This window comes from Eubalaena glacialis, chromosome 1 (assembly GCF_028564815.1).
Source record: "Eubalaena glacialis isolate mEubGla1 chromosome 1, mEubGla1.1.hap2.+ XY, whole genome shotgun sequence".
Lineage (NCBI taxonomy): Eukaryota > Metazoa > Chordata > Mammalia > Artiodactyla > Balaenidae > Eubalaena > Eubalaena glacialis.
The window spans coordinates 32,886,671-32,899,524 of NC_083716.1; the positions used below are offsets into that span (position 1 = coordinate 32,886,671).

The window sequence follows — 12,854 nt, forward strand, 5'->3', positions numbered from 1 at the left end:
AGAATGGCAGTACAGCGGGCTTTACACTGCCTAGCGCTACCCTACAAAAGAAAGTGTACCCCACGTTGTACAACTTGCAGTAGGAATAATTTTGCTTAAGTTTTCCCCCTAAGTTGTTTTCCTCATCTTTCTTTCTTCCCCTTCCTGTTGCTACTTTGCCATTTTTTTTTTTTTTTTTTGGCTGCACTGTGCAGCTTATGGGATTTTAGTTCCCCAACTAGGGATCAAACTCGGGCCCTCAGCAGTGAGAACGAGGAGTCCTAACCACTGGACTGCCCAGGGACTTCCCTACTTTGCCATCTTGACGAAAGTAATAGACCCTGTTTTAATTCAGGCAATCTGTGAAGAATGTTTTTATATAGCGGAGTAATATCCATGGAACAGAGCAATCCTTTCTTTTAAAAAGAGCTGCGCTGCTCAAAAAACATGTGGCAGAAATGTGTTCCCTACGCAGTCCACCTCCCTGCGCCCGCCTGCCTTCGGTGCACATGCTCCCACAACTCGCAAGGAGCCCGGGGAATCCGCAGGCCCTCCTTGTTCCCACCCCCCTTCTCCGATAATCCTCTGGGTTCTGCTCGTGAGGACATAAAATTGCGCTCGTCCCTGGAATGAAACCAAGTCCGAGATGATGCCTTCCTTCCCCTTTGCGGACCCTTGTCTCCCAGGCTTAGAGGAGGTTGGTGAATCGTGTGCCAAGGCAGCACTACTTAGCCTCCCCGCCCCTACCATGGCCTGTCTCCTGTAGCTACTGCCACGTGCATGCAGGGCCGCTGGTCAGGGCCAGGAGCTGTGAATGGGCCTGGCCTCCTGAAGTCCTCATTAGACTCCGGATGTGGGAGGTCTGTTGTCTGGTAAATGACTGGCCATAGTTTCCCTGTTTCTAAGACCTTTCCCAGCATCTAAGTCTGCTGCTGGTGGCAGGCACACTTCCTTCTTGGCGTTCTCCAGGTTGGATACAGTTGGCTCTATATCCAGGGTAGGAAATAGTGCTGATTAATTCAAGGCAAGTGTAGAAGCACATCCTCTTCCACTATCAGGGACTTAGCCCAAAGGGTAGCTCACTAATTCCTTTTGGCTTCTTAAATAGCTCTTCTACAGAGAGAATTTTAATAGCGTGTGAAGTAAATAAAAATCCCCTTTAAATACATGTACTTACAGCAACTTTACTGAGCATTTGTTGTGTTTGGATCACTGTGTAAACATTGCCCTCAAGGAGTTTGTAAGGTTGAGCCTTATAACAAGGATATTCATCCTGTAATGTGGCCTACGAATAGTGTATGCATTTTCTCATCTGTCACTATCCGAGAATTTTCTTTTTACCTGGGTGTCTGAAAGGATACCTGGCATATTGCTGATGTAGAGGTGTTATTCTGTATATTCAGTGTAAAATTGGCCATCCAACTGTCAAGAGGCTTTAGGTCATAGATTTCGTTTTCTGAAAGCAAAAATGACTTCTGGTCTCTATAGCCATTGCCAGAGCTGTAAGTATACGCTGGCTTAGACAAAGCCAAGGTGGGCTGGGCTGCTGACTGCTCTGGCTTGGTTTCAGATGAAGACAGCTCTCAGACCCCTGCAGGCCTAGCATCTCCTCCTAAGGATTGAGTTGGAGTCCGAGGACACACGGGCCAGAGGGGAATCCTATCTCCTGATGCTCCCACATCTGCCTTTCCTCCTGCTGCCCTGCTCTCCTCACCCGCAGCGACACGGAATCAGGGCTTTCCCCTCTCTGACAGCATCATCTTGGGGATCCCCAGTGGAGGCAGGGCTTGATAGTTTCTGGAACTGTACATACTAGGAACATGTCAGATTCTTCAAGCAGCCCCATTTTTGTCACCACCCCATCTTCTAAAAAGATAAATGGAATTTCATTAGTAGCCAGCTGGGGAGGAATGCCAACTACCTATATGGTTCCCACAATGTTTACAATAAAACAGAAAGTAGTTCCTTCCATGTAAAGTGACTGTGCCTATCCCCCTCCTTCTCTAGGGCTAAAAGGAGCCCCAGGACAGGAAGGCCTTGGCTCTGAGTGCGTTGTCAACACTCTGGGGAAGCGTCCTCTCTACAGGGTCAGAGCCCTGGGAAGGCTCAGGCCTGACATAATGCAGCCCTGGCACCTTATATGGCCACAGCCAAATTAAGTTAAAAAGTCATTGAAACCGATTTCTATCTTTGGGCAAGAAGAAATCACATGTGGGACACTTGAGCTCGAAGTAAAAGTAAATTTGAGCCTAACTCAAAATTGCCTTTACTTACCTCCCTGGCAACCATCATCAACTTACTTGCGGTCCCTTTGGTGCGTGCTTGGTCAAGTGTTTTGTTTCTAGAGAGCATCATTTTAGTCTGTGAGTACACCCCAACCTCCAGCCTAAGTTCACTGAAACCAAGAGAGTACATCTGGATGGTTTTGCTCTTACTAATGACTGAAAATACGTTTCGTATTTTTGGCTGGTACACACGGCCACATTCCACTGGCAGAGTCCTGGGCACCCTGTGGAAAGGATAGGCATCAAGTTAACCTAGTTTGCTGAGGGTTGGGTTGTTTACTGTCTCTGGGTTGATATTCTAGTCCAGACTCATACTTTATTCTCACTTATTTACCCTCACTAGCATCCCTTCCCCTTGCTGCCTGCATTCCACAAAAAATAAAAATAAAATACAAATAGGCCCACACCCTTGCACCCTCCCAGTTTGGGATCACAATCCATTTACCATTTATCAACCAAACTCTAATATACCTTACCTGTGCAATTTAGTGGAAGGTTCTCATTTTCTTCTCATACTGGGCTATCTTTAAAGATAGGGGCTAGTGAAGAAAATCTAGGTGTCTTAACTTAGGCTGCTATAAGAAAATATCAAAGACAGGTGATTTAATCAACAAACATTTATTTCTCACAGCTCTGGAGGCTGGGAAGTCCAAGATCAAGGTGCCAGCCTGTTAGGTTCCTGATTAGGGCTCTCTTCCTGTCATGTAGACAGCTGCCTTCTCACTGTGTCCTCACCTGGTGGAAAGAGAGGGCTCTGGTCTCTCTTCCTCTTCTTATAAGGACCCCTATCCCATCATGGGGTCCCACCCTCAAGACCTCATCTAACCCTAATTACCACCCACAGGCCCCATCTCCAAATGCCACCACTTGGGGTTAGGGGGTTCAACTTATGAATTTGAGGGGTCACACATCCAGTCCATAACATTAGGAAAATAAACTTTCCTTATCTTACGGTCTGATTCCCAGTTGAGCCACAGGTTGACAGGTGGCTCTCCTTGAAATGAGGATCATCTGGAGATTTACCCCATTTCCTGACTTTCTGCCTCACTGAGACCCAGGGAGGAGCTAGGGGCTGTGTTGAGGGAGAGGGAATGAGATGGGAACTACAGTTTTCTAGCTCTGAGCCTGGAACCAGAGCTTTGGGCTTAAACCATGAGCCTGAGGCTGATCACCCCCTTTTAGGATTGTCTGTGCCTGGTGGGCTGGATGGGAATGAGTAATGGTCTGGAATTTGGTAAACAGGCACAGTCCAATCCAGTCAAATGCTTCATTGCCTGGTCTCTTTGTTCCGGGTGCATCAAAAATGGGAGACTGCATGCTTTTAATCTCATGCCTGTCTTCCTTCTAATAATTAGTTCCATCAAATTGTTTCCTCTGAGACAAGAGCACGTGTGGATTCTAAGTCCTTAGCATTCTCTTCTTGGTGAGTTTTAATTTGTTATGCTTATGGAACTGAGGGCTAAATCTTAGTGACTCAATTAAGACGGCTGCCTCCTGTGAACAGCTAAGGATGAGTCTTCCAGTTCTCCATTTCCTGAGGGAAAAGAATGGAAGACACTCAAGAGTTGGAGGGAACTTAAACTTTTAAAGCTGAAGGTACAAAGAGGAAAATCTTTGAGGATTGGAGAAAACTGGGGCCTCTGGGGCTTCTTCCGCTGGCGTTTAACCCTTGGGCACCCTTCTTGGGTCAGGAGGTCTCAGAGGGTACAGGTCAACCCAGGACTCGTGTCACCCTGACTTAGCACCTGGGCTGAGCTCAGCCTCCCTGTGATGTAAAGGAGAGTCAGGCCTGCCTCTCCAGGTGAGTAGGATTCAGTCCTTGGCTTTACCGCAAGGAAAAATGTACGGGCCATGAGGAGTCTAAGCTGAGGATTTGCTTAAAAACGTGTCCAGAATTGTTTTTTCTTCAGGTCATGTTGTGCTACTATTTCTAATGGTCATCCTTCTTTCCATTTCCCCTCCTCTTTCTTTCTTTTTATTGTGTCTTAAAAATACTACCAAAGGTCCTCTCTCCCCCATGCCCTCCTCTCCCTCAAGAGGACTGCTTTGCATGGCAGCCCCCCGGCACCCGCAGTTCCTTCAAGGACTCCCTTTACCTGAGCTCACCAAAGCCGTACGTCCCACCCGGCACCCCTAGCCAGCAGAGCCCCTCACGACCCCGGCCTGTCTCCGTCCCCCTGGCAGCCAGATCAGCGCCCAGAGGTGTGCTGTGTCCTGGGCCCTCACTTCTGGGTTCCACGCTCCCCAGTGCTTGGTCCCACCCCCAGCAGTGCTGTGCAGCTGCCAGGACAGTTTATAGAGAGAATGTGAGCTCTAACCCATGTCATGAGGCAGTTGGGAATAAAAAGGTCAGCAGCTTATATGTACCTTGTTTATCCCATAACATTCGCCCCGTGGCATCGGAAAACCTCTCTGGTGTTGCACGTGACCCAGACAAAGGCACTCCCTTGGAAGCTGCGGGCACTCGAGCACCGGCTCCCAGCACTGTCTCCTGCACAGCCAGCACGGGGAAGCCACCCTCTGCTCCTCCTCCTGACCCTCCCAAGCTATTCTCTGACATCCGTAAGGATGCCCTTAGCCGTGGCGAGAGTCCTTCCCCGGGGACTCGGCCTTCGTCAGCAGACGCAGTGAGACCACCTGTGCTAGGCCCCCAGGTTACCTCTGATCCCGAAAACCGGAAGAGAAAAGAACCTTACCTTTTGCAGCCGTGTTATCCAGCCAAGGCAAGGAATTAGGAATGTTTGTGTGTCTCCTACACCGTCTCTTTTGAAAACTCATGCGAGCAGCTTGTTTGTTTTCTGGGCCGCCCTACCTCCTTTTCCTCGTGAGTGGTGCTGCAGCTTGAGGCTCAAACCTTTCTGTCTCAACATCTCAGCACAGTCTCCCTGTGTCTCCCCGCCTCTCTTTTCTGTAAATACGTAAGTATGCTGGAGCGTGGAATCCGTAGACTAATAATATGGTGAACTATTATATGTTACATGTGTTTTGTAACAAGGTGCCAAAGAAATTGTATTTACTCCCAAGCTTTCGGGCTCTGCAAGCAGTTTTGGGGTTAAACACAGCCTGCCTGCCTGTTCTGTTGTTCTCTTTTTCTCAAGTGTTAGAAGGACTCAAAAATAGATGGATGGAAAGTAAACTTGGATGGGGTTCCCTCTGTGTCATAGAGTGTCAGGAGGCCAGCTGGCTAGCACTGACTGTCTCGTGTACTCTGAGGAAAGGGCACTGATTAAATATTTCTCAGAGTACATCACTGCATGTCCGCTCTCAGCTGTTTAAATATGGAATTCCTTCTTCCCTGCCATACCCCTTTACGTAATGACCCCCTTATTTCCTACAGGATGCCACTTCCTCCAGCCCAGCCCAGCCTGAGGTAATAGTTGTCCCTCTCTACCTGGTTAACACTGACAGAGGGCACGAAGGCACTGACAGACCTCCAGCATCTCTGGGGCCCCACGGCCCCCCAGTCCCGGCGGCCGCCCCTGCCAGCTCACCTCTGACCTTGCCGACTCTAGACGATTTCATTCCCCCTCATCTGCAGAGGCGGTCTCACCACCGCCAGCCAGCCAGCACTCCTGGCTCCCTCCCCCCCGTTAGCCAGACACCGCCATCCTTCTCACCACCGCCTCCGCTGGCCCCTCCGGTCCCCGAGGGCCTCCGCAGAATCTCGGAGCCTGGCCTCACGGGAGCTGTTTCGAGTACCGTAAGCTTGCTAGATCCCCTTCCTCACAGCTTTCCTGAATGTCTGCTCCCGGCAGTAAAGAGAAAAAAAAAAGAAAAGAAAGAAAGAAAAACCAAAAAACCCTTTCTCACTCAAGTACTAAGTTCTGAGAGAGATGTTGGCTGCCCTGTGCTTGTGTGATGACCGGAACCGTGTTTGCTTTCACTAGAGCATGCCTCCCCTGTGTGTTCCGTGGGCCCCTTGTGGCTGTTCAGCAACCTCTCTAGACCCTCTTCCTCTCTGTCCTGTTTGGAATGCACATCTTCCTGCAGAGAAAACCACCTCTGTGACCTTTCCTTTGGCTAGCTGTGCTCTTCGTAGGCTAGGCAGGTGTAGTGCGGAGAGCGAAGGAAAGCTGAGGAATGGCGTGGAAAAGCCAACGGTAGGCATGGTGCTGTTTCTCTAACAGGGAGCAGGGAGATTCTAGGGGAGGGAAAGATTCACTCTTGCTGATTTTGCAAGTAAGCAAACTCTCTTTTATATACAGCAATGGCAGAGACTGGGTTTTAAAAAAAGTTTAATTGAGCAAATGGATATACAGGCCTGGTACAAGCATTAGCACTGTTTCCTCAAAAGGCAGAAAATTGCTGGGGCCCCTGCAGGGTGGCTGCCAGGGGCTTTTGAGGCAAAACAGTACCTGCCCCAGTGGTCATGGGAAGTTAGAGTGTCCCGACACTTCAGGTCCTGTCCTGCGAGGGACGAGTCCCCATCGTAATGGGAAAGCCCGAGTGCTTTAGAGGAAAGGCCAAGTCCAAGGGCTCAGTCTGTTCTCCCCTCAGGAGCCCTGGGAGCCGAGAGACTGCAAGAACCTCAGCGTGAGTTGTAAAAGGGGGACGTACGGATCTGCCGGGGCTGTGGGTGCAGTGGAGCTGAGTGCGCAGAAGTTTCTGATACAGGGCCCGGCACGCAGAGAGTGCCCAGTAACTGTTAGCTTTGGGGCTGAGGGGTTACCCTAGCAAATGGACCAGAGCTCCTCAAAAATAAGTGGCTGACTAAGTAGCAGTTCATCACTGAGTTCCTGCCACGTTCTAGTTTTCCTGCTGGATTCTGTGGGCACAGCTGTGAACAGGGTTTATCTGAGTGGTGTATTGGTGCTCAAGTGCAGCGTACATGGGCTCCTCTGAGGTTATACTCCTAGAGTTTCTGATTGAGTGGGTCTGGGGAGGGGCCGAGGACTGAGATTTGGTAACAGGCATCCTGGGGGATTCTGACGCTGAGGATCTGTGGACCACATTTTAAAATGTAGCAACCTAGTGGGTCATGCATTTGGCTGATGGAATTAAACGTTCATTGACATCCCTCTGCGTAAAGAGGTATGCCTACAAAACTGGCTCCAGTGGCTCATTAAACTGAAGCCAGTCACACAGAAAGCAGGAAGGAAACTTGTTTTTTGACTTGTAAGAGAAATTACAGTGAGATATCAGGCACGCCAAAGCTGGGAGAGGCTACATCCTGGGCAGGGTCCTCTTCTCTAATCTCTAGATACAGCACATCACGGTTAGGTGAGGACCTGGCCACATGTGGCCCAGGGGCTTTGGATATCCTAGCTTTGAGCTTTTCCACTCAGCCCTGTTGGAGGAAAGTGCTAGATTGTTCGCTGATGCATTCTCCTCACCCCAGCTCAATTTATAGGTGCGTTTAGAAGCCACTCTTGTTTTGGAGAGTACAGGCACAGAATGTTTCTCTGGAGCAGCATGTAAAGCAAATCTTATTTTTAGTGCACTGGTATATCATGAGTAGCTTTCTTGTGTACCCTGCACTTTGTCATTTGCATAGATCTAGATTTTCATATTGAGCTTGTCTCACGTGTGCCAGGACAGATTAGTTGGGACAGTGTCCTCCGTTTCGCAAACCTGTTTGGTCAGCCTGGTACTGACTTCCCAGGAGGACTTCCTTTGGCCCAATAACTTCTGGTTTGGCCCTGGGTACAAACAGAGTAAGAGGTGAAAAGGGAAACTGGTTGGATTCCTGCAATGAGTGAGAATTGTCAAGAGGAACAGGAGCCCCTGTGGATGGCGGCCAAGCCACAAGTTGATATCTGCTCCATCTGCAGTGATTGGAGAGTAAGAGGGAAGAAGATTCATGTTAATTGATCCAGGTTCTTTTAGCCAATAGCTATTTTTGTGATGTTCCAGAAATAAGATTTACGCCAGAGTAAAATTTGTGAGATGCTTAATGTTCACACGATTCATCCAGGCATTTATACTTTAAGGAGCTGTATGCCTGATTTTTTGTTTCTTGGGTGCATTATGGCAGAGTTATCTTTATTACATCACTTTGGAAGTAAATTAGGAAAAGTGTAATTGTTTTTCCACTATACAAAAGAAAAAATTGAGACGAGGCACTTTTTGAACAAGATCATATTGTGCCTCTCGAGTCTTAGGAAAAGGTTTTATTTACTAAACTGAGCTGCCACTCATAACTAACAGCTATGACATTAGGGCACTTTCAGAAGAGGTGAGCTGACCAAGCCAGTGTTTTTAAAGGAAGGTCCTAGTGTGTGTCAGGAGCTGTCCCGGGTCCTGACACTCACATCCTCTCTTTTGGTGGGCACGTGTTCTCTTGCTACAGAGGTTGTTCAGAGACACCTTTGCTGATAGACGACTCCTGTCAGTTATGTGGCATTTACTGAGCACCCATGGTCTGCAGGGCATTGTGCTAGGTGCAGGGGGAAGAGGAGGAAGCGAGGCATAGCCCTTGTCCTGCAGGTACTTACAGAGCAGCTGGTCTCTGGTGGAGCACACTGATTGCTTTGAGCTACACTTTTATCTAGAAGGTAACTATCAGTCTTGTTCTTCAAACCTTTTGGGAATGACATGCTGGCTTTGGGGTCTGTAAACTTCAAAATAGAAACTTTGCAAAATTTATAGGCATGATAGAGGAAACTGTCTACATATCTTTATTACATTTTGAGGTCCTATTTTCATGTCTTTAAAAAGACTGCTATTATTCCCATCATGCAGATATAATGTTAGTAGTAATAATTTTATTGGTACTTCTGGCAGACACCTCAGGATTTCAAAGTCAGGATTTTCAGAAGTCTTTACTTCAGAGATCTTTGTCAGTCAATATTAGAGTGAGAAAATGTCACAGTACGACAAGATAATGTCCAAATCTCAGAAGTAAGTGCTAATAGGGTCATTCAGTGGTGTAGGTAAGAGTAGCTTTCCAAGAGGTCCAGTACTTAACTCTTCCCTGTTCTTACACCAATGGCTTCTCATCCTCACAATGTCTCATGTTGCTCTAAACAAGTACTAAACTTTCCTGATTTTCCCCAATTAAACCACCTTTTGTTCTCAGATTGCACTGGGGATTGCATGAGTTTTGCATGTTATACTTCTTCGAATTTGCTTTTTCAGTAACCGGATTGAGCCACAGTTATGACCAGATGAAAATAATGAATGACGTTGCTGAGACTTCGAGTAACATTCACCTTCCTTCTCTCCCCTTACTAATCCCAACAAAGAGAATGAACATTCCAGATTAAACTTCTAACTGGAATTAATATGTCTCACTGGTTACATTTCTTTTTATAATTAAGGTCCTTGTAAAGCTTTAAATCTCTTCTTTTTAAAAAGCGTTACCTCTTGGTTTCACGTAGTTGCAGTGAGTGACAACGTTTGTTTTCTTTTCAGGACTCAAGGCCTCTACTAAATGAAGTTTCCTCATCGCACGTTGGAACTGATTCCCAGACCTTTGCACCAGTTAGCAAGCCATCATCTGCCTACCCCTCCACGACAATTGTCAATCCTACTATTGTACTCTTGCAACACAATCGAGGTAAGGGATCTGCGAGGAGCACCCCGCCCCCAGCTGGCTGGAATCAGCCATAGCTGCACTGTGACATCTGGGGCAAGAATTCTGCCATTCCACAGCATTTTCTACAAATCCCATCCTTCCCCGAGGCCACCTGCCCCAGTTTACTCACTCCCATGACCCACAAAGTAGATCACAGCAGCAGACAGAGGCCCCTGTCTGGGCATGAGGTCAGGTGTCTGAATAAGTAAGTAGGTGACATGTGTCCCACAGCCTTGGTATTCAGTTTTCTTCAGATGGGAGCTCCAAAAAGAAAGAAAAGACAGAAAGGAAAACGTCTGCCCCTTAATTACCGTCATGAGAATTCTAGTCAGGGCTCTGCTAGGAAAATCCAGGTGCAGTAATACCTCTTTTAATTACTGTCCTAAATCCTGTAGTTCTGTGACATGAATTTTCTAGAAAGCAAACTTTTGAGCACCAAAATTAAAAAAAAAAAAGAAAACCTACTGGATGGGAAATTTTCTAGAATAGAAAACATGTTTTTGTATCTCTAAAACAGAGGCTTTTGAACTTTTTCTTAGTGACTCATGGCCTTCATTCTCTCCAGAAGTCACTGCACTGGGCTTTCCCTCAGTGGCACCACCATCTGGGGACTTGACGTTGGTGTGGCTTCTTGCCCCTTACCCTTTGTGGCCCCCGACAGCTTTGCTGAGGGTTTTCATGTTTGTTTTCTAGAGTTTCTCTGACTGCTGCTGGTTGGTTCTTCCCTTTCTCTGAAGGGATGTCGTAGGGGAAACGGAGCACATTGAGGTAGTAATGATGTATGTTGACCCTTCTGCTTTAAAATCCCAGAAGATGATTCTAAGTCCCAAGTTTTCCTTTTTGAAATTCCATAGAGGAATAAACTTCCCCTTCACAGAAGTCCTTTGCAGTGTGAAATGTAAAGTCTTCAAGCAGTTTCCTAGTGTAGAAAGGGCTCTTGAGTCTGAATTTCAAAGAACGGTGGAGGTTTAATTATTTTATTTAGCGCTCAAAGCTCGGTACCAAATCTTCCTTTTCTTGACTCCCTGCTCGTCTACTTCATACTTTTCCTCCCCTCCCCTCCCTCTCTGTATTGACTTGGATGAGAATGGGACTGGAGTCTATTTTTAATTGTTTTCCGTATTAAATGGAGTTTTCTATTTCCTGCCCCAAACTTGAAATGCAGATGAATGAAACATTTTCTCTCACAATCATCCCACTCAGATCTTAGTTATTTTAGTAATTTTATTTTTTTCATTCTGTGTGGTTCCCATATTAATTTTCACCCATGAATCTGTGTTCTTCAAAAGATAGAAGGGTCCCACCCCCTACACTAAGCTACGTAAGAGCCCGCTTTCCTTTCAGCGGTGCCATCCCCCTTACTGGCAGTAGCTTTCTCTGCCCAGAAAGTGTCCATAATGCAGGACAAAGAGAAATTTCAGTTCTCTATGAACTTCTTTATGACTCATCTTTTTAAAAAACCCACTCAAAAAGAAGCAAGTTAGTTCCCAGAAGGAAAGGCAGTTTATTCCCAAGGCCACTTGGTTTTTGGGAAATGCCAAGTGTAATGCCAGCTACTTCTGATGACACCTAATGAGGCGTTTTTGGGCACAGAAGTGCCTGTAGGTCCTTTTTTGCTTCTTCCCTGAACAAATGGAGTCTTCTTATTTACTCAGATGCCTTTGGTTCTTGCCTTTCTCTTTTGTCCAAGTCCTGCCTTTGGGCTTAAACATCAGAATCGTGCAGCCTGAATCACACGTCCTTCAGAAAAGGGTTCAAGTACGTTTGTTGTTTGGAATTAAAAGGTAGCTTCCCCTACACTCCTTAAGGAGGCGGGAAGAGTTGAGAAAGGAAATGCCTAGTGCAACCGGCTTTGGATCACTAATCATCAACTCACTTTAGGTCAGGCATTTTTGGCTTCGCTTTGGAATTTACCCAGCCTGGCAGCCCTGCTTTGCCTCACAAAAAGTACCCGTGAAAACAATTTAACTATTGCAAAGTCTCCTGAGGGAGTGATAACTCTGCTCCACTTCTAGAATTCTAGTTTAGTCATCGTAAGAAAGGTTCCCTTTGTTCCTGCCTAGGCTGCCCCAGGGCATAGTGTGACAATAACCCTGTCTCCCCAAGCCAGGCCCCCCTACTGCAAACAAACGGAGGGGCACTGCACCTCTGGCCTGGCTCTCACGGTTGTGTAAACATAGCCCTTGCCCCTCTCTCTGCAGCTTTCCGTCCCACATGTGTTTGAGGGCAGATGGCTATGATCAGTCTGGGGAGGAGGATTTAAACTGGAAAACTCTCAGGACTGAGAGAGTGAGTGCCTGGGTGGTTCTTGGTCTTCAGTGTTCATAGCATGCTGGGAGTCACATTCAGGAGGTCTTTGGCGGGGAGGCATGGGGGAGAAGCTCTGCGTTTTTCAGCAAGCTTGCAGGGCATGTCCATGGACCACATGAAGGACAGGAGTTCCGCGGTCCCAGACTTTTGGATCTCATGGTCACGTGAAATGGTCTGGGGACTAGCCTGGGGTTGCTAATTTCTAACTTTTGCTAAATAACACTCCTGAAAAACAACCACTGTGATCTACACTGCATGAATCTCTTTCTATGAAGGAAAGGCTATTCCACACCTCAGAAGTGTGATACCACATGATCTTTTCAATTGAATAAATTTGCTTTTAATTGCTAGGGAAGGCCTTGCCTCCAGCTTGGAGACTAGTGTTTGGGTACCATAGATCCAGTGAGCACTTTGATTTAACAGACAAGGAAACTGAGGCTGAGACGTTATGTGGTTGGTCAGTGCCATCTGGCAAGTTGCTGGCAGAGCTGAGCCTAGGGCTCTGCTGGGCTTCTGTGGTCCAGCTAGTGTGAACCTTGCCCACATGCCCGACGTAGACAGGGCAGCTTCCACCGGCTGCGAGCTCCCCTGCTGCTCTGTTTACTTCTCGCCACGCTGGTTCTGGAGGGAGGGTGGGGACGCCGCCAAGGGGAATGATGACAGCACCCATGGGCTGGCAAGTGTTCTATTTTTATACATGTGGCTGCTTTATATTTAGCAGCTGTAGAAGGTAAAGGTCATTTTTGTGCTTATCCCAAAGCACA

The 12,854-nt window shown here is 47.3% G+C and overlaps 1 protein-coding gene across 6 annotated transcripts in view; it reads left to right on the plus strand.

Annotated features, from left to right (window-relative positions):
* Window positions 1–12,854, plus strand: part of SORBS1 (sorbin and SH3 domain containing 1) — a 246,539-nt gene that overhangs the window by 147,871 nt on the left and 85,814 nt on the right. For 3 of the 6 annotated variants that reach the window (XM_061170051.1, XM_061170177.1, XM_061170109.1), the window contains 2 exons: window positions 5,602–5,964; window positions 9,618–9,762. In XM_061170051.1, coding sequence (XP_061026034.1) covers window positions 5,602–5,964; window positions 9,618–9,762 — 508 coding nt within the window. The remainder of the gene's footprint in view (window positions 1–5,601; window positions 5,965–9,617; window positions 9,763–12,854) is intronic. The other 3 variants (XM_061169987.1, XM_061170255.1, XM_061170321.1) reach the window with 1 other exon arrangement.